General features: G+C 36.9%; 1 protein-coding gene across 1 annotated transcript in view; it reads left to right on the forward strand.

Annotated features, from left to right (window-relative positions):
* The window catches only part of LRRK2 (leucine rich repeat kinase 2), a 141,469-nt gene extending 131,204 nt beyond the window's left edge, over window positions 1-10,265 (forward strand). The window contains exons 46-51 of the mRNA XM_007090797.3: window positions 135-207; window positions 995-1,179; window positions 4,759-4,911; window positions 6,584-6,792; window positions 8,882-8,953; window positions 9,549-10,265. Of these exons, the coding sequence (XP_007090859.2) occupies window positions 135-207; window positions 995-1,179; window positions 4,759-4,911; window positions 6,584-6,792; window positions 8,882-8,953; window positions 9,549-9,670 (814 nt within the window). The 3' untranslated portion in view covers window positions 9,671-10,265. The remainder of the gene's footprint in view (window positions 1-134; window positions 208-994; window positions 1,180-4,758; window positions 4,912-6,583; window positions 6,793-8,881; window positions 8,954-9,548) is intronic.
* The last annotated feature ends 12,358 nt before the right edge of the window (window positions 10,266-22,623 follow it).

Genomic DNA, 22,623 nt, shown 5'->3' on the forward strand with positions numbered 1-22,623 from the left:
AAAAGGGAGGTCAGGCGCCCATAGAGTCATGAAGAAATCTGTCTAAAGTTTAGTCAACCTAGGGGGAACGTTATGGCCATCTTGGTCAATATAAGCATTCTTTTTATAACAATTTTGACATTTTTTTCTTTTAGCAAGCAAAAAAACTTTCTTCTGGTGGGAACTGCTGATGGCAATTTAGCAATTTTTGAAGATAAAACTGTTAAGGTAAATGTTGAATCCATTCTACATCAAAAAAAATGTTAAGTTCTTTGTTTTATGTATGCTTATCCCCACTCCCCTTCTAAGTGATTATAAACTCCAGAAGAGCAAAGATCACAAATACTCTTTTCACCTTTTTTTCCCATCAAATCTTGCATACAATAGAACCTCTATAAATGTATGTGGACTGGCTGTACATTTTATATAAATGAACTAAGGATAAAATGGTAAATGAGATCTGATTTATAATGTTAGGAATGAAAATAATTCTATTTTTATATAAATGAAGTGATAATTCCTTATAAATATATTGTGGAAAAAAACAAAACGTAAGTTTTAAATCTGGTGTGCCAAGTTTTTCTTTAGCCTGGAGGAAATCAATTAACTTTCTGTTCTTCAGATTCTCATTTATCAATAAAGCATTTATTCCTCCTTCCATCCATTCATCTTGTGGTTCCATCTATTTATCCAACATCCTACCCTTTATACTCCTTGTTATCAAAAAACATTACTAATGAGAGACAGACAAGTAGAGTATAACCCCTGAGTTATTTGCTGTACATTTTTTTGCATGGAAAAGTAAAGAGATTGGGTATAAGGATGATGTTTTTGCATACCACTTGAATTTGAATACTGTTTTCATAAATCCTTTGAAAAATGTATCCTGAATTTTTATCTTAAGATCTCTAGCCATTTAAAATGGAATAGTAGCTTTTAGAAAGCACAGCAAATTTTACAGTGTTTCATTCTGCAGCTACTCAGTTTACTGAATGTGTTTCTCTTCTTGGCAAAGTGTAAAGGAGCCGCTCCTTTGAAGATACTAAATATAGGAAATGTCAGTACTCCACTGATGTGTTTGAGTGAATCCATGAATTCAACTGAAAAAAACATTATGTGGGGAGGATGTGGCACAAAACTTTTCTCATTTTCTGATGATTTCACCATTCAGAAGCTCATTGAGACAAAGACAAATCAGTTGTAAGTTATTTCTATCTATACAATTAATTTGCTACTTTATTCATATTTATTCTTTTTTTTTTTTTTTTTTTTTTTTGAGAGAGAGAGAAAGAGAGAGTGGGGAGGGGCAGGGAGAGAGAAAATCTTAAGCAGGCTTCACACCCAGCGTGGAGCCCTACTTGGGGCTCAATCTCATGACCTTGTGATCATGACCTGTGCTGAAATCAAGAGTCAGACGCTTAACCAACTGAGCCACCCAGGCGCCCCCATGTTTATTATTTATAATCATATTAATAATGTTGTTGCAACCCAAGCAAAAATCTTTTAAATGCATAATTAATTTTTCTATTAAAAATGTCACCCAGCCTAGTCACGTTTGGGATAAAATATGAAAAGCCATGATGATCTTAGTAGTATTTGTCAATCTCAATTTTTAACAATTTCATTATCCCTATATCAAATTAAACATAACTTTGAAAGGTAATAAAGTCAGTATTTTACTTCATCTGTGGGTTTTACATATGTGCTTTAGATAACTTGCATTAAGTATTGATTGTAGGAAACATGCACCTCAGGAATAAAGTCATTTCTAGATTCGGTAATTATACACATACCCTTTCTACAGCAAAGTTAGTGATACCACTTTCAAGCAAAAATAAAACAGAAACCTTGTCCCCATTTGTTCTTTCAATTTTTAGAGTTGTGTTTTAACCAAATCATTGCAGTTGGCTCTCATAAGAGCCACATTCCTCAGTGAGAAGCAGGGTAGGTTGGTGAATAACAGCATAAATTGTAGTTCAGATATTGGCTTTGCTGTGTGTTGGTTATGTGAACTTGGGCAAGAACTACTCAAACATCCAGTCTTCTCTAATCCGAGGATCGTAATATATCGTACCTCAAAGGGATGTTTGGAAGACTAAACAAGAAAATTAATATAAGGAGCTAACATAATGCCCAGCATTTGGTAAGCTCTCAATAAATATTACTCGTGATTAGCATTAGCTTTGAGTCACAAATCCTCATCTCAGGGAATATCCTGGCTTCTCAATATCCATCTAATCACCTAACACCTAAATTTGAGAGTAATCCTGGACTCCTTTATCTTTTACTCCCTTTGTCCATTTAACTCTTCTAATTGACACTCAAATTCTTTCATTTCTCACTTTCCTTCTACTGCTTCCACAGGCCAGGCTACCATCCATCATCAATAACCATACTAACAACAGCATCTTTTAACCAGTTCTCAACCTCTGATTGAGTTCCTTCAGTCTGTTCTCAACATTGCAGACAGAGGAGCTCTTCTAAAACACAACTCAGTCTGGTGTCAGTCTCTTGCTTAAAACCCTCAGTCACATCCCATTGTCCTTTGTTTGAAGTTCAGATTTCTTAAGGTAGTCTACCAGGCCCTGTAGGATTTAGTCCTTACTTCCCTCTCTGGATTAGTATTTTGCAGCCTCCTTGCTGCCTGTGCTTTAGACAAGCTGAAATCATCTCAGTTCTCAAAGACAGCCTGCTCCCTTTCACCCCCAACCTGTGACTGTGATTTTCTTTTTTCCTGGCCGACTAATATGTTCCCTGCTCGTTTTAATGCAAATGTCGCTTCTTCTGAGTGGGTTGTCTTTGATTCCTCCTGTGCAGATTAGATGCCTTGGATTTGTTCTTCCAGTTCAGCTATTATTTCCCTTCACAACATCTACCATACATTTTTATAAAAGAATTTTCAAAAATGCTCTCTTAATACTGAACTTAACTGGTTCTCAGCATTGGCCCCACTTAGAAACCATGAGGTAGCTGAAAATACTATTATGCCTGGGACTCACCTCCAGACCAATTAAATCAGATGAATTAATCATGGGTGGGGCCCAGATTTCAGTATTTTTCTTTTCAGGCTCTCATGTGATTCTAAGGTCTTTGGGGTTCAGATACACTGCTATGTATTGTAAATTCTCATGGATGAGGACTTTTGTTTTTCTCTCTCATTCACAGATTTGTTTCCTAATGTGTGGTAAATGTTTGGATAAATCCATTTTCATTCTGTAATTTCCACTTTTTTAAAAAAACACGTTTTTATTCATTTATTTTTTTAATTAATTTTAATTTTTTGAGAGAGAGAGAGAGAGAGAGGGAGAATGCACGCAAGCTGTGGAGGGGCAGAGGGAGAGAATCTTAAGCAGGTTACATGCTCAGTCCAGTCCCACAATGGTGAGATCATGACCTGAGCTAAAGCCAAGCATCGGATGCCCAACCAACTGAGCCACCCAGGCATCCCTGTAATTTCCACTTTTAATCAACCTAAAAAAAAAAAAAAAAAAAACAAAACAAAACTGAAAATATTTAAAAAGAAAGGCCCCCAATTTTTTTTTTTATTTCATAGAGCATGTTATGAGACCATGGGAATCAACTCCCTAAAATTCCACATAAGATTTGGAGTATAAATGCTGTACTAGAGAGAACACCCACAAACATGGCACTTGCAAAGCTGTTCATCACCTGAAAGAGACAAGGATCTGGTTTCATAGACACTTGGAAGTACTTGCTCTTTTCTCAAAAAGTGTCTCCTGTTGCCTTCGTCTCTCCCTGGCTAAGCAGATACCGCATTGCTAATTAGATGCTGCTTCATCCTCATTACCCTCCTCATTGTCATCAGTTCGCGCTGACAGAGGCATGGTGGGTAGTGAGAGATGATGTGGTCTCTGGAGTCACAGGCCTCCAGAGACTTGTCGAGTCCTGCTTCTGTGACATGCTGGTTATGTGGCCTCGAGCAAGTTATTTAGCCTTTGTTAACTTTCTCTCACTGCAGACATGGAGGTTTGTAGTATTTTATGAGATTGTTATTGAGGATCAAATGAGAGAACGCACAGAAGCATTTTATAAATTCTAAAATGTTATGTAATATTTGTACTAGTTTGAACTGTCTTCTGTTATATACAGCAAAAAACTCAGAAATTGTCTAAAATGTAGTGGCTCTCTGGCAGCACATATTTTTGCCTCCCTTGCCAGAACAAGAAAGAGGAAGAAAAAAAAATCTTCCTGCCCTACAATAAACTAAAGGCTTTTAAACGGTGTGACATTTTCATGTCATTTATCTGGTCGAATTGCAACGTTAACCATTTTTACTTTTTCTTGGTTGTTCATTCCTTCTATTAGTTCATTCTGCATCCATCCATCCTCTGTCCGTCTACTTAACAAACTGCCTACTTTGTTAGCTAGGCATTTTTTTCTAGATAGGTTCTTATCTATGTACATTTGTATCTGCTAGATGGATAGGTACTTTCCATGGTGACTCTACTGGATTGTGGGTATATTGAAAAGACATGGTCCTTGTCCTTAAGAAACCACATTTGCAGTCTAGTGTCAGGGACACACTAATTAATGAATACAGTTTGATACTTAATGAGGTCTGTAGTGTTACAGGTATACCAGTGCGGGAAAGGGAATGACTGGTATATTTTGATAGGTCAGGGAAGTATTCCAGAGGAGCTGACATTTAAGTTAAACAAACATCAAAGGCTAAGTAGAAGTTTGCCATGAAGGTAGGGCCTATGCTAGCCAATCTGTTTGCAAGAAATGAAGAATAGTGACATTCTTTTCTCCCTCTAGGTTTTCTTATGCAGCTTTCAGTGATTCCAACATCATAGCAGTGGTGGTGGACACGGCTCTCTACGTTGCTAAGAAAAATAGCCCATTTGTGGAAGTATGGGATAAGAAGACTGAAAAACTCTGTGAACTTATAGACTGTGTGCACTTTTTAAAGTAAATTGTTTTCTTTAAATTGTATTTTACTGTGGAAAGAACTCAGTGTGAAATTGACCCTCTTAACAAATTTTAGGTGTACAACATATTATTGTTCACTATACGTACAATGTCATTGGTTCTCATTTTGTGCTTATTAGAGCCGTTTTTATACTTCAGACTTAGAGAGGCAGTATGCCTAATTTTACTCTAACTAGAACACTAAACAACTCAGAAACAAAATTGCTAATTCTTTTCAGCACCATCTCTTGGTATCTAGCAAGTAGTTTCATTTTGGAAAAATAAAAAAAAAATAGGAACATGATATATATGGTTTCTTCAAGATATTACAAAGAATATTCACCAATGAAAAAATAGTACATTATTGAAAGTGATCATACTGGATTCCTTGCTGACTGTACATTTAGTAGTGTTACAATATCAAAGTTTACTACTTGTAATTAGACTACAGGTCCAAGGATACTTTGTTCTAAAGACAAAGTCACGAAACAATTTAAAAAATGGGGGGAAACCTACTGGACTGACCAATGCACGAACTGCTTAAGGATGAAGGATCAAGACACCAGACTGACAACCAGTTCTTAGTCTAATCCAGCACATCTCAGACTTTAAATCATGCATATCTTTTGTGTGCTGCTTGTGGGAAAGGGGACCACTCAACCTTATCTGGGGAGGGGTAGAGAGAGAGGGAGACACAGAATCTGAAGCAGGCTCCAGGCTCTGAGCTGTCAGCACAGAGCCTGAGGCGGAGCCTGAACTCACCAACCACAAGATCATGACCTGAGCTGAAGTCGGACGCTCACCGACTGAGCCACCCAGGCACCCGTTTTGTCTTGTTTTTACGTATAGATTTTTTATTCTCTGGAGAACATTTAGATTACACACTGTATCTATAAAATGAAACTTCAAGGTTGACTTTCCCAGAATGTTTTCATTTTTCTCTGGATGGTAAGGAGGTTTGACATTCGGAAGTGCTGACAGTTCTGCCTGGTAAAGGTTCCCTTCCTGAAGTTCTAAAAGTATTAGAACTGTTTTATTTCCGGACACCTCATTTTTGTCATGAATTATTCATTGGCTCAGAGAAACATTTAGTGGTTTGTATTGACATCTTTTACATGTAAATGATTAAAATTTAATTTTCCTTTGTAACTTTTAGACTTCATGGAAAGAAACTTTATTTATATTGGGCAAATTTATTCTTTTCTTTTACACTGGGTTATATAGGCTTATTATTTATAAAAATTATATCCATTTTTAAAGTTTATGTATTTATTTTGAGAGAGAGAGAGAGAGAGGGAGAGAGAGAGAGAGAGAGGCAGAGAGAGAATCCCAAACAGGCTCCACTCTGTCAGCGTGGAGCCTGATGCAAACCTGAGCCAAAATCAAGAGACAGACATTTAGCCAACTGAGCCACTTTATTTTATCCATTTTATTTACTTTAGAATTTCTTGAAGGGGCTGTGTTATCTTTGATAATTTATGTTTCAAGGAGAGAAACCACTTTGATGTTCTGTATTTAGCAACACTCGTTTTGTAGAATTTTAATGATATATAATGTATACTATTATGTATTCATAATTTAAAATGCTATATATAGTGTGCATGTGTAGACATCTGCTTTATCTCTTAATTGTTGATAAAATAAATTATTAATGCATACTTTATGGTTTAAGGGAGGAAATGGTAAAAGTAAATGCGGAATCAAAACACAAAATATCTTATTCTGGGAGAGTGAAAACTCTCTGCCTCCAGAAGAACACTGCCCTCTGGATAGGAACTGGAGGAGGCCATGTTTTACTCCTTGATCTTTCAACTCGTCGAATTATACGTATAGTTCACAATTTTTGTGATTCTGTCAGAGTCATGATGACAGCACAGTTAGGTAAGTTTCTTTCCTTTCAATCTTTTATGATATTGTCTAAGACTTTAAAAATATGCTTTTATTTTTAATTTTAGTCTCACTTTCTAATGCCATTGGACATGTCTCAGAAGGTCACATCATGAAACATAGAACTGGGATACATTTTAATAGGGTCACTAAAAAATGGAGGGAATGGATGCTTTCAGTCCTATTAGAGAAGATTATCGCAGCCGAGCACCGATTCTCGGTTCTACTTTCTCTGTATCTAAGGCAAAAGAGGAAATAGATAATTTTGAGTATTTTTAACTTAAAAATATTTTTGTAATGTTTCTTTATTTATTTTGAGAGAGAGAGAAAGAGAGTGAGTGGGGGAGGGGCAGAGAGAGAGAGCAAGAGAGAGAGAGAGAGAGAATTTCCCAGTGGGATGCTCACACTCACAAACTGTGAGATCATGCATGACCTGAGCCACGTCAAGAGTCATAGGCTTAACTGTCTGAGCCACCGAGGCGCCCTGAGTATTTTTAACTTTTTAACCAAAGGTATTAAAGCAAATGTTTATTTTAACCAATTTAAACTTCCTACCCTTCTTAAATTTGGTTTTTCATTCTATCAACAAATTTATATGCTTGTAACAATATATGCTGAACTCTACAATCTGCAGGTATTGACAATCATGATGTTTTATGCAGACTTTTATGTCTTTTCTTGCTCCTACTTTTCTATTTAAGTATGAAGAAATCATAACAGCACATGAAATATATTTTCTACATAAATACATTCCATTTTTTTCTTTTAACTAATTATTAGGCTTAGAGAATAGCATTAACATATATACAAAGTTGATCACCAAAATAACATGGGATTAGGTTCTGCAAAATGAGAGTTTATATAACCTTAGTAAATAAGTCCTAGTGTGTTTGACAGGTGAAGCAAATGATCAGTTCCTTTTACAGGAATATATTAAGGAGCGACAAGTGTTACTCCTTACTCTCCCCCATTTTTTATGACTGGATGTTGAAATTGCACAGGAGTTACACTAGATGCTGTGAGTGATTGGTGACTCTCAGCATACTAGCGTTGTATCTCACAACAATAGTGGGTTGTCTCTCTAGCTTTATTCTACCAAGGTTGTTAAGTCCTTTAATTTGTCTGTACTTTTGTACCCAAATCATTGTTCATTACTGAAATTATGTGGAATTTCAGTGGTTTAATTGATTTTTAAAGTAAAGATAAATTTGAACATAATCCACAGGTGCGGCAGGTACAATGTGGCTTCACCTCACCTTTGTAGCCTCTGCCATTTATCACATTGCTCCTAGTGCTTTCTGATCTGGAGAGTGTTCAGTCCCTCTGGGATACCATGCTTCACACTGCCTCAATGTTTTTCATGTGCTGCTCATTCTTTGCTTATTTAACTTCTGTAGTTAATTAAGCCAAGAAGGTACACTAACTCTTTTTTCAAAATGGCAGCTCATATGTCAAAACCTTTCACAACTGAACACTGATTAGGTCAAACTTCCCTCTTTGAAGTTCTCATAACATCTCCCTTGCATAGCATCCATCCTGGTCACGATTTTTTTTTTTTCATTAGTGTCAATCTCCTCACTAGAATATAAATTCCATGTAGGTTGAGTCTGCATGTGTTTGTTTATTTACTTCTTTACTCCCCAGGGCCTTGCCTCCTGTATAGAAGACGTATGGCAAATATTTGTTGAGTAAATTAGTGAGTGACTTGAGAAGAAAGTATGGTTCTGTGACAGAGTATCAGTATATCATCCATCCAACTTTGTATCCAAATGATTCACATTTGACTAATGCCAAAGCAGTTTCACACACATCTCATTTAATATTATAACTCTGGGTGTATAAATATTAAACCCATTTTTCAAAAGTTAAATAATTTTCTCAGATTAACACAATTAATAAAAATTATAGCAAGGAATGGGCCACAAATCTTCCAACATTAAATAATTGCTGATCTTGGAGCATTTTATTCAGTATAATTGAAGTGTCTCCTAAAAAGCAGAATTATACGGTAATTTCTAATGACTTTTTAAAGTTCATCTTATTACATTGTTTTAACAGAAGACTCATATATTTTTTTTTAAAGGAAGCCTTAAAAATGTCATGCTGGTTTTGGGGTATATCCGGAAAAGTACTGAAGGCACACAACACCAAAAAGGTAGTGTTTAAGAAGATACTGTATTCCAAACACAGTACAATGACACTGATGATTATAACATGTTATGTGTTGTATACATTTATAATAAATATAACATATACTATAAACTTCAAGCATTTTAAATTGGTAGCTTCTTTATAGTGTAAATAATTTAAACATAAATCCTCAAAATTAAGTTTTAGTAGTTTAGTAGTATTTTTTCAGATGAAGTAGAAATATCAACCACTGTAAAATGAGAAGTAGCCCAAATTTAAACTAAACGTGGTTATTTTTTCTTACAGTTTACCTATATCCATATGAGCTCTGATTTTGAACAGTGTTTGAAAAAACTATTTCTTTCAGAAAGTGAAACATCAGGTTATTAAAAGTTCACACTCTTTTTGAAGTGTAGTTGTTTTTGTAATACACTTTAAACATTTTCAAAATGTAGTTTCTTATGAATGGCAGTGATTTAGTAAATTTTTATAGCTGTATTTATATATATGTTTGTATAAGACAACTAAATATAAATGAACAAAATTGAAATAAAATAAAATAAAATAAAAAGGCCTTATGGCAGATCTTTGAACCATTATTTCATTTTTTTCCTTTGTAGAGATACAGTCTTGTTTGTCTGTTTGGGATATCAACCTTCCACATGAAGTGCAAAATTTAGAAAAACATATTGAAGTAAGAAACGAATTAGCTGAAAAAATGAGAAGAATATCTGTTGAATAAGAGGGATGTTGGAGATCTTTGCCTTTGGATGCGAAAATTATTCTCCTGTAAATATTTCTTTAAAAATGTTTACATATGAAAAGGACACTTCCACTTTTTGAAAAAGCTCATGTGTATATGAAGGAATGTTTATATATTTTATTTTATTTTAAATATAAATATGTGTAAAAATAATTTCACTGGAAATGTTTTAAAGAATTATTTAAAATATGGCATTATATTTCCCACATCCTAATTAATTTTGTGGGTTAAGTAATGAAAGGAAAGCTAAAAAGCACATAATTGCAGGACTCATACCAAAATTTACAAAGTGATTAATTTTTTTGTTTTTATCCATAACGAAAGTAAACTTTATTTAAAATTCTGCATTTAAACAGGACTGCTGTTTGATTACTTTCTAGGTATTTTGCAAAGTAGAATAGTAATATTAGGACTGGTTCACATGTAATACATTCCTTCTTAAATTCCTTTTAAATGCACGTCTCATACATGCTTGTAAACTGAATTTTCACCAATAAATTCCTTCATTGGAATGTGCATCCTCTTTGTTGCTGATGCAAACAATGCGTTTCATGCATCTTCCCTCCATTTAAAAGAAAATGTCACGGAAAGTGCTGATGAGGAAATATAACATATTGTTCTCATTCCCAGTAAAGACATGGCCACTTTCTCTTTTCCTGTTGTGCAGTTCAATCTATGAATGTGGATACCCTGAAATGTGTATACTTGGTGTGAATACAGTGTTCAGTCTTCAAGTGATATTTTTTATGTTTTAATTCGGATTTTCAGTGGTAAGCCAGACCGCTGGTTACTTGTTTCTAACCTGCACCCTAACATTTCTACCCACCTTCTTCCTAAATTTGTGATTCTGCAAATCCTGCATCACTCAGGAAGAAACCCTATTTCCAGAATTATAGAATTCCACAACTCCCATTGTGACTGTGGGGGCAAGTTTATAACACTCTTTATTTTGATGAAGAAGAAAGGAGTTTCAGGTTATGACAGGTAAAAATACCTGCTAACCTTGTCTTCTAAATTATACCTAAATTGTTTGAATATCTTCCCACAGTAGGAGTGTCAGGGCCAAGTGTCTAGGTAACAATTTGAGTGACATTTATGTCTTAAGGAAAAACTTTTTTGGTAAATCCATTGTCCCTCGCCAGTAGTCATAAATTCAAACAATTCTCTATGACAGGATAACTTGTCCATTTAATATTCTCAGAACTCACCAGTGTTGTATAATAGGATGATTTTAAAAATAATGGACAAGTTTGTTCCTGTGATATTTCTCATTGTTACTTTGTATTTATTGTAATTTTTTTACCAAGAAAATTATGAAGAAATACGTAAATGAACATTATATTTAAATGGAATAATAAACATTCTTAAAGCATGTTTAAGAATTTTAAAACTTTGTGATAATGTTTTATTTTTCACATATAGCTCTGTATCTGTCTAATATGAAATTTTTTATTAACCTGTGTATGGGACATCTAAAAAATGCTAACTAAAGTTTTCTCTTGGGGATTTATTCAGTTGCCTGTAGTACACATAGTTTTTAGGATCCCAGAATAAAACCTGATAGGCCTGATATATTCCATTTTCAAATTCTCATAAAATTTTTCTTAAAATAGAATTGTTCCCTCTTGAGTACTGAAACAAAAAATGACTTTAGAACAATTTATTAAAAAAATTGGCAGACTCATTTTAAGTTTTCCCTGATTAGAACCCCCAAATGAGCTACTTATCATTATAAAAACATAAGCGTTTATCTTTTTTTAATTGGATCATCTTTTTCAGGACATTCTGTCAATCTCTACATTTTATGTATGTATGTATTTTTTTTTCATTTACATCCAAGTTAGTTAGCATATACTGCAATAATGATTTCAGGAGTAGATTCCAGTGATTCATCCCCTGCTTATAACACCCAGTGCTCATCCCAACAAGTGTCTTCCTTAATGCCCCTTACCCATGTAGCCCATGCCCCCACAACCCCTCCAGCAAACCTCAGTTTGTTCTCTGTATTTAAGAGTCTCTTATGTTTTGTCCCCCTCCCTGTTTTTGTTTTATTTTTGCTTCCCTTCCCTTTTTATTTTTTTTAATATAATTTATTGTCAGATTGGTTTCCACACAACACCCAGTGCTCATCCCAACAGGTGCCCTCCTCCATGCCCATCACCCACTTTACCCTCTCCCCCACCCCCCATCAACCCTCAGTTTATTCTCAGTTTTTAAGAGTCTCTTATGGTTTGCCTCCTTCCCTCTCTGTAACTTTTTTTTCCCCCTTCCCCTCCCTGATGGTCTTCTGTTAGGTTTCTCAGGATCCACATATGAGTGAAAACATATGGTGTCTTCCTTTCTCTGCCTGACTTATTTCACTTAGCATAGTACCTTCCAGTTCCATCCACATTGCTGCAAATGGCCAGATTTCATTCTTTCTCATTGCCAAGTAGTATTCCATTGTATATATAAACCACATCTTCTTTATCCATTCACCAGTTGATGGAACTTAGGCTCTTTCCATAATTTGACTATTGTAGAAAGTGCTGCTATAAACATTGGGGTACACGTGCCCCTATGCATCAGCACTCTTGTACCCCTTGGGTAAATTCCTAGCAGTGGTATTTCTGGGTCATAGGGTAGTTCTATTTTTAATTTTTTAAGGAGCCTCCAGACTTTTCCAGAGCAGCTGCACCAGTTTGCATTCCCACCAACAGTGCAAAAGGGTTCCCGTTTCTCCACATCCTTGCCAGCATCTGTAGTCTCATGACTTGTTCATTTTAGCCACTCTGAACAAGTGAGGTGGTATCTCAATATGGTTTTGATTTGTATTTCCCTGATGAGGAGTGACGTTGAGCATCTTTTCATGTGTTGGTTGGCCATCTGGATGTCTTCTTTAGAAAACTGTCTATTCATGTCTTCTGCTCATTTCCTCACTGGATTATTTGTTTTTTGGGTGTGAAGTTTTGTGAGTTCTTTATACATTTGGATACTAGCCCTTTATCCAATAATGTCATTTGCAAATATCTTTTCACATTCTGTCGGTTGCCTTTTAGTTTTGTTGGTTCCTTTGCAGTGCAGATTTGCTTCACTTCCCTTATATTCATCTGTTTTGTATCTTAATGTCCTCATATGAGTGAAGTCATATGATATTTGTCTTTCTCTGACTAATTTCACCTACCATAAAACCCTCTAGTTCCATCCACGTTGTTGCAGATGGCAAGATTTCATTCTTTTTGAATGACAAGTAATACTCCATTGTGTGTGTGTGTGTGTGTGTGTGTGTGTGTGTGTGTGTGTATATATACATATATATATACACCCTATCTTCTTTATCCATTCATCTGTCGATGGACATTTGGGCTCTTTCCATACTTTGGCTATTGTTGATAGTGTTGATATAAACATTGGGGTGCATGTGCCCCTTCGAAACAGCACACCTGTATCCCTTGGATAAATACCTTGTAGTGCAATTGATGGGTCGTAGGGTAGTTCTATTTTTAATTTTTGGGGAACCTCCATACTGTTTTCCAGAGTGGCTGCACCAGTTTGCATTCCCACCAACAATGCCAAGAAGATCCTCTTTCTCCACATCCTCGCCAACATCTGTTGTTGCCTGAATTATTAATGTTAGCCATTCTGAACAAGTGTGAGGTGGTATCTCATTGTGGTTTTGATTTATATTTCCCTGGTGATGAGTTATGTTGAGCATTTTTTAATGTGTCATTTGGCCATCTAGATGTCTTCTTTGGAGAAGTGTCTATTCATGTCTTTTGCCCATTTCTTCACTGGACTATTTGTTTTTGGGGTGTTGAGTTGGATAAGTTCTTTATAGATTTTGGATACTAACCCTTTATCTGATATGTTATTTGCAAATATCTTCTCCCGTTCTGTCAGGTGCCTTTTAGTTTTGCTGATTGTTTCCTTCGCTGGGCAAAAGCTTTTTATTTTGATGAGGTCCCAATTGTTCATTTTTGCTTTTGCTTCCCTTGCCTCCAGAGACGTGTTGAGTAAGAAGTAGCTGTGGCCAAGGTCAAAGAGGTTTTAACCTGCTTTCTCCTCGAGGATTTTGATGGCTTCCTGTCTTACGTTTAGTAGGTCTTTCATCCATTTTGAGTTTATTTTTGTGTATGGTGAAGAAAGTCGTCCAGGTTCATTCTTCTGCATGTCGCTGTCCAGTTTTCCCAGCACCATATGCTGAAGAGACTGTCTTTATTCCATTGGATATTCTTTCCTGCTTTGTCAAAGATTAGTTGGCCATATGTTTGTGGGTCCATTTCTGGGTTCTCTCTTCTGTTCCATTGATCTGGATGTCGGTTTTTGTGCCAGTACCATACTGTCTTGATGACTGCAGCTTTGTAGTATAGCTTGAAGTCCAGGATTGTGATGCCTCCTGCTTTGGTTTTCTTTTTCAAGATTGCTTTGGCTCTTGGGGGTCTTTTCTGGTTCCATACAAATTTTAGGATTATTTGTTCTAGCTCTGTGAAGAATGCTGGTGTTATTTTGATAGGGATTGCATTGAATACGTAGATTGCTTTGGGTCATATCGACATTTTAACAATATTTGTTCTTCTTATCCAGGAGCGTGGGGTATATTTCCATTTTTTTGTGTCTTCTTCAATTTCTTTCATAAGCTTTCTATAGTTTTCAGTGTATAGATTTTTCACCCCTTTGGTTAGATTTGTTCCTAGGTATTTTATTGTTTTTGGTGCATTTGTAAATGGGATTGATTCCTTGATTTCTCTTTCTGTTGCTTCATTGTTGGTGTATAGGGATGCAACCGATTTCTGTGCATTGATTTTGTATCCTGCCACTTTGCTGAGTTCATGAATCAGTTCTAGCAGTTTTTTGGTGGAATCTTTTGGGTTTTCCATGTAGAGTATCATGTCATCTACAAAGAGTGAAAGTTTGACCTCCTCCTGACTGATTTGGATGCCTTTTATTTCTTTGTGTTGTCTGATTACAGAGGCTGAGACCTCCAATACTATGTGGAATAACAGTGGCATGAGTAGACATCCCTGTGTTTTTCCTGACCTTAGGGGGAAACCTCTCAGTTTTTCCCCATTGAGGATGATATTAGGATTGGGTCTTTCATATATGGCTTTTATGATCTCAAGGTATGATCCTTCTATCCCTACTTTCTTGAGGGTTTTTAGCAAGAAAGGATGCTGTATTTTGTGAAATTCTTTCTCTGCATCTATTGAAAGGATCATATGGTCCTTGTCCTTTCTTTTATTGATGTGATGAATCATGTTAATTGTTTTGTGGATATTGAACCAGCCCTGCAACCCAGGTATAAATCCCACGTGGTTGTGGTGAATAATTTTTTTTAATGTATTGTTGGATCCGGTTGGCTAGTATCTTGTTGAGGATTTTTGCATCCAAGTTCATCAGGGAAATGGGTCTATAGTACTCCTTTTTAGTGGGGTCTCTGGTTTTGGAATCAAGGTAATGCTGGCTTCATAGAAAGAGTTTGGAAGTTTTCCTTCCGTTTCTATTTTTTGGAACAACTTCGAGAATAGTTGTTAACTCTTCCTTAAATGTTTGGTAGAATTCCCCTGGAAAGCCATCTGGCCCTGGACTCTTGTTTTTTGGGAGATTTTTGATAACTAGTTCAATTTCTTTACTGGTTGTGGGTCTGTTCAAATTTTCTATTTCTTCCTGTTTCAGTTTTGGTAGTTTATATGTTTCTAGGAATTTGTCCATTTCTTCCAGATTACTATTAGTGTATAATTGCTCATAACATTCTCTTATTGTTATTATTTCTCTGTGTTGGTTGTGATCTCTCCTCTTTCATTCTTGATTTTATTTATTTGGGTCCTTTCCTTTTTCTTTTTGATCACACTGGTTAGTGGTTTATCAATTTTGTTAATTCTTTCAAAGAACCAGCTTTTGGTTTCATTGATTTGTTCTGTTTGTTTGTTTGTTTGTTTGTTTCAATAACATGGATTTCTGCTCTAATCTTTATTATTTCCTGTCTTCTGTTGGCCCTGGGTTTTATTTGCTGTTCTCTTTCCAGCTCTTTAAGGTATAGTATTAGGTTGTGTATCTGAGACCTTTCTTCCTTCTTTAGGAAGGCCTGGATTGCTGTATACTTTCCTCTTATTACCACCTTGCCTGCGTCCCAGAGGTTTTGAGCTGTGGTGTTATCATTTTCATTGGCTTCCATAAACTTTTTAATTTCCTCTATAACTTCTTGGTTAGCCCATTCATTCCTTAGTAGGATGGTCTTTAGTCTCCAAGTATTTGTTACCTTTCCAAATTTTTTCTTGTGGTTGATTTTGAGTTTCATAGTGTTGTGGTCTGAAAATATGCACAGTATGATCTCTATCTTTTTGTACTTGTTGAGGGCTGATTTGTGTCCCAGTATGTGATCTATTCTGGGGAATGTTCCATGTGCACTCGAGAAGAATATACATTCTGCTGCTTTAGGATGAAATGTTCTGAATATATCTGTTAAGTCCATCTGGTCCAGTGTGTCATTCAAAGCCATTGTTTCCTTGTTTATTTTCTGTTTAGATGATCTGTATATTGTTGTAAGTGGGGTGTTAAAGTCCCCTAGTATTATGGTATTATCATCAATGAGTTTATGTTTGTGATTAATTGATTTATATATTTGAGCGTCCCACATTTGGCACATAAATGTTTACAATTGTTAGGTCTTCTTGGTGGATAGACCTCTTAATTATCATATAATACCCTTATTCATCTCTTGATACAGTCTTTACTTTAAAGTCTAGATTGTCTGACGTAAGTATGGCTACTCCAGCTTTCTTTTGTCGACCATTAGCATGTTGGATGGTTCTCCATCCCCTTGGTTTCAGTCTGAAGGTGTCTTTAGGTCTAAAGTGGGTCTCTTGTAAACAGCATGGATCTTGTTTTCTTATCCATTCTGTTACCCTATGTCTTTTGATTGGAGCATTGAGTCCATTGATGTTTAGAGTGAGTCCTGAAAGATAAGAATTTATTGCCATTATGTTGCTTGTAGAGTTGGAGTTTCTGGTGGTGTTCTCTGGTCTTTTCTAGTCTTTGTTGCTTTTGGTATTTTTTTTTTTCCTTTTTTTTTCTCCCCTCAGAGAGTGCCCATTAAAATTTCTTGCAGGGCTGGTTTAGTGGTCATGAACTTTATTTTTTGTTTGGGAAATTTTTTATCTCCGCTTCTATTTTGAATGACAGGCTTGCTGGATAAAGAATTCTTGGTTGCATATTTTTCTGATTCAGCACATTGCATATATCCTGCCATTCCTTTCTGGCCTGTCAAGTTTCTATGGATAGGTCTGCTGCAAACCTGATCTGTCTTCCCCTGTAGGTTAAGGACATTTTTTCCCTTTCTGCCTTCATGATTCTTTCCTTGCCTGAGTATTTTGTGAATTTGACTATGATATGCCTTGTTGATGGTCAGTTTTGCTGAATCTAATGAGAGTCCTCTGTGCTTCCTGGATTTTGATGTCTGTGTCTTTCCCCAGGTTAGGAAAGTTTTCCACTATGATTTGCTCACATAACCCTTCTACCCCTTTTTCTCTCTTCATCTTCTGGGACCCCTATGATTCTGATGTTCCTTTTTAATTTCCTCTATAACTTCTTGTTAGCCCATTCATTCCTTAGTAGGATGGTCTTTAGTCTCCAAGTATTTGTTACTGATTTCTCTAATTCTTAAATCAGGCTCTTTTGGCTTAGTCTCCCTCTTTTTTTCTGCTTCATTATTCTCCAGAAATTTGTCCTCCATAGGTGATTCACTGCCCTACCTCATCCATCCTTGCTGCCGTGGCATCTATCTAGAGTGAAGCTCAGTTATAACATTTTTTATTTCATCCTGAGAAGCTTTTACTTATTTCATCTCCACAGTAAGAGATTCTAATCTATTTTTGACCCCAGCTAGTATTCTTATTATTGTGATTTTAAATTCCAGTTCAGACATCTTGCTTGTATCTGTGTTGATTAAGTCTGTAGGTGTTGTTTCTTCCTGCTCTTTCTTTTGGGGTGAATTCCTTCGATTCGTCATTTTGAAGGCAGAAAAGGAATTAATAAGGTAAAAAAAAATTAAAATTAAAAAGTTAAAAACAACACACCCACAAAAAAAATATCAAATAAATAATGCTAGGTCCTAGGTGTGTTTTGGTCTGGATGTTGAAAGGGGCTTGATAGATGAGAGGAAAAAAGGGAAAAAGAAAAAAGGAAAACATTTAAAAACTTGAAAAAAAAATGAATACAATGAAATAGAATGAAATGATGGAATTAAAATAGAATTTGAAAAGTTTACAAAAAAGTAAAAAATATAGTATAAAAAAGAAAAAAAATAGTTTTAATAAAAATTGAAATAAAAATTTTTTCTCTTTCTATATTCAAGAAAAAGAAATTAAAAAGAAAAAAAATGAATAGATGGGCTAGCGAACAGACTGAAATACGATTGAAATTACATTGTTTTCTCCTAGAAGTCAAACAATGAAACACTTGATAGTCTGTAAACTAAGCAGGCGGGGAGACCTGTGTTCTTGAGGGTAGAGGTTGGCCCAGTTGGGCGGGCTTAGTGTAACGGCTCCGTTACCCACTAGATGGCGCTGCTTAGCTTACTGTGGTGGATTGTGGCGCTCATAGGTGTGTATGCGCATGCGCGGGAGAGGTGAAAATGGCGTCAGTCTCTAGTACGGGAGCTCTATTCTCCCTGATCAGCAATCGCGTACCCATTCTTTGTCTCCAGCTTCAGTCCACTACCTGCTTTTACACTGTGACCAAGCCGTCAGATTGCCAGGCGGCACCTCCCTCCTTTTATATCAGATGCGGCTGTGTTTCCCCACCCCTCACTTCGGGTGAGGGGACTGTGGTTTTGACCCTTTCTGACCCTCTGCGGGAGGGTCCCATGGAGCAATGACTGGGTGCCGGCCGCACTCAGGAACATTTGCGGGACCATGCTGCTGCCGATGTCCAGAGACTGCGGCTAAGTGCCAGCCCGCCTCAGAAAACGTTCACGCAATTGTGTAGCAGAAGCGTTTCAGGATTATGGAAAATCGCAACACACATCGGGCACCAGGCTTCACCCTTAACAACCTTGGTCCAGCACCAGCGAATGTGGTTGTTTTATGGGGTCTGCTGGGACCCCTAGGGCTGCACGGACTTTACCAGATATCCTCCCAGCAGGGGAACCGCCTCTCCACGCGTGGCCTGAAGTCCTTGCTCTCTGCTCCTGGGGATTCGCCCTTCCCACCAGAGCACCGCCAGGTATTAAGCTGCAGAGTTTCAGACTCTGCACTCCCCCTGTTTATAGAGTCTTAATGGAATTTAAACTCTCTCCTTTCTCCCCTCTCTCTTTTTAGTTCAGTCCCTGTGGCTATTTCTACTTTTCTACTTGCTGTCCAGCTGCTTTTGGTCGGGGGGGGGGGGGGGAGGGGGGAGTGCTTTTCCCGTATTCTCCCCCTGTCTGTCCTCTCTCAGCATGCAAAAACGGCTCCCTGCACTCCGTGGCTTCTCTCTCCTCCAGTTCACTTCTCTGTGCCACGTACCTGATGAGTTCTGTGATTCAGTTGGTGCAGATTGTTGTGTTAATCCTCAAATCAGTTTTCTAGGTGTGCAGGATGGTTTAGTGATGATCTGGCTGTATTTCATGGATGTGAGATGCAAAAAAACCTTCCATGCTGTTCCATCATCTTGGCTCCTCCCCATAAGTATTTAGAAAATATTTTTTGGGGGGAAAGTTTAAGTTTAAAAAGGGAACCCTGGAATCTAATTCTGGCAAGAACTATTGATTATATGTGAACTACTTTAAAATGAAAAGTAGCAAAAGTAGGAAAAAATCTTGATAATTTTCCTAAATTAAAGGTGAATGTACAGATGTTCAGATGAGAGTAGATAAAATCTAAAACAGACTTTGCATCTTTATGTAATTCATCACTGTAGATAGCTTAACACCTATGTTGGGAAACCCAATGCTTCTCATCAGCAATATAGTAAATTCTTAAACTGTGCCATCTCAGGAGAAATTGAAATCCTCATTCTGCATCTTCCCAGTGTCCCAGCCTTGGCGCCATTGTTTCCAGTAGCAATTCAGAATATGACTGTTTAAAAGTACACAGGTACTTGGTTCTTCCAATTCTTGAAGGTATTTGGAGTACAGCTTAGTTTTCAAGTGGGAGCCAGGCCTGTAGTCTGAATGCACTGATTGGTGATCAGCGATAGGTTTTCCCTCTGTGCTGTCCTCTCTCTTCCCCTGGTTTCCAGGGTAACTGGGGAGTCTCTGCTTGGGGGAGTCTTGGCCTAAGACAAAGAGTGGGGAGAGGGAAGCAAGTATCAGCATCTGGGTCGTGGGGGCTACTGCTTGGCCTCCAGAGAATCCACTGTCCCATGGCAGTAGGGCTCAGAAAACCACATTTCATGGACTATCTTATTTGTGTCACTGTGATCGAGGCTTCGTTACATGTATCCATCCCCACTGAGAGGAGGTTGTTATTATCCACATTTATTTATGAAAATACAAACCAACATGTTGCCGTGTTAGAAGGATTATGAGACAAAACAAATGATCATTGGAGAGAAAAAAAGGAGAAAGAAACCAAGAAACAGACTCTTAACTATAGAGAACAAATTGATGGTTACAGAGGGGACGTGGGTGGGGGGAGGGATTAAAAAGGTAATGGGGGTTAAGACATGCATTTGTGATGAACACCCGGTGTTAAGTGTTGAATCACTAAATTCCACTCCTGAAACTAATATTAGTTTCTTTACATTTGCTAACTGGAATTTAAATAAAAACTAAAACAAACAAACGAACAAAAGGAAGTATTCTGGGAAAATAGAGAATGCGTCCACCCAGCCAGAGTGGAGGATCTGGGAGGATCACACACACAGAAAAGCTAATTTTGAAGCAGACCCATTGAAGATTTCTGTTACGCTGTTCTGAGTTACATGTTAGCTTGTAACAGCAAGGAGATTTCCTCTTACCAAAACAAAAGTAGAGTTGCAAAGGGCTGTATGAGGGTTTTTATTCTTTGTCTGCAATCAACACATTAAGTGCAACACTATCCATGATTTTAACTGCAAACATACTTAATTTGCTACTATGTTGATCAGTGCAATTGATAAGGTTTGTGATGTTCTCTCCTCCCATTAATTGCCTGTAGCTGCTTGGATAATGTTTTGTGCATCCGAAGAGAGTAAGATTGACCCTGTTGTTGTTTTGAGGGGTGTAGGGTTGGGAGAAGAGAACATTGAGGTTGAGGTTCATCTGATAAAAATTCTGCCTTAGCACAGAATTGCTTTTTCCATGTAACTTTTACGCATTACAATAACCTCTCTCTGATTTCTCATACAATATGGGGTTTTGCTATTCATCTTTCGTATCTACTACGTCTGAGCTACATGACTGACTGTGGCACATAATGTCTGTGGCACATAATTACATATGGGAAATTGGCATTCAAAACGTTCTAAGGATTGCTGATAATTTCTAGACAGTTCTTTCTTCTTGCAGTAGGGAATTATAAAATAAATGAGATCATTTCAGTTTTATGTCAAGCATGCTTGAGTAAGGCTGGGAGTATCTTCATTTAGCAAGAGGGATTTTATTTCAAAGATAAATACAAGTTTTAGCTACATAAAATAGAATGTCTTCATTGACACATATTTATTTCAAAAGTAAACATAAGTGGTAGCAATATGTAGTAATATCCTAAGTGAACTATTATGTTAAGCTTTTAAGTCAACTCAGTCACATCTTCATTAAATGCTCTCAATTATTTTATACACTTTGGTGTTCCCATAAAGATGATTAGTATGTGTCAGTTACAGTGAAATAAGTAGTCCTTCATCCACTGAATAATGACATTTTACTTTTTACAACCTCCTTTTGGGTTATTCACTGTATATTAAAGTGGTTTTCCAGGTATTGACTTATTTTTTAAATATCAAAATATAAATTATTCAATTGTTTCTTCAAATAATTTTTACACTTTCAAGGTAATGTGAATAGGAGGAAAGAAAATTGACAATTTGAAATACTGACTGAAGATTTTTATAACGTGATTGCACATTATGGAAAAAGTGAAGACATATTCAACTTAAATCTTTAATCATTGGTTGAAGGCCTGTGTGTCAAAAACTTATGGGAAAATCTCCCTTATAAGTCTATATAGAGAGAAGAATTATTTTTTTTTTCCCTTTTGTGCATCAGAATTAATGAAACTGGGGAAGTGAGGAGCATGGGCTCTGGGGCTCATTGTTATCCTGGCTGTCCTGTTCAATCTCTTTTGTGTCAATGTCCTCATTGTAAAAGAGTAAAAAATACTATCACATATAGCTGTGAAAAACGTATTCTCGGATCCTCCTTATCCTCAAACCTAAAAGAACTTTTAGCTGCTTTATATTTGTTAATGGAAGGAAGGTGAGTTTTGAAGTTTGCAGCTGGTATATGGAGACAATATTCTGATTATTCATTCTGTTGAGTTGCTTAAGTGACAGACTGTGGCCTGTGGATCATGTATCGCAGGTATCAGCAGCTGAGAAAGTAGTAACTTGGTATCCCGTCCAACTAACACACTGAGTATTTGTTCTGCCTTTATTCAATGACAGCTAGGAGAAACTGATTTTGTGTGAATCAAAATAATATGAAAACAAATTGACCTTGGCTTCATTTCCAGTAATATGGCAATGATTGGGAGAAGTCCACCTGTTGAAAACTAAAAAGTTCAGATGAAAAGGAAGATCTGACAAGACGGTATGGAATTATCAGTGAGGGTAGGAACACAGCGATGTAAGCAGAGCACCAAAGCTGTCCCCCTCCCTTGGGGGGAGCATTTGATGGTCCTAGGGAACTTGAGCTTCAGATGCCTCAGCTTTGAGTGGATTGGAGGGCAGAGACTATATCCCAACACACCCACACTTAGGACTCAAACAGACGGCTGTTTCCATTAGGCAGGGACACTGAAGGGCTACATCTCCTTGTAAGTGGGAAGCACGCATAG

The sequence above is a fragment of the Panthera tigris genome, chromosome B4 (assembly GCF_018350195.1).
Source record: "Panthera tigris isolate Pti1 chromosome B4, P.tigris_Pti1_mat1.1, whole genome shotgun sequence".
Lineage (NCBI taxonomy): Eukaryota > Metazoa > Chordata > Mammalia > Carnivora > Felidae > Panthera > Panthera tigris.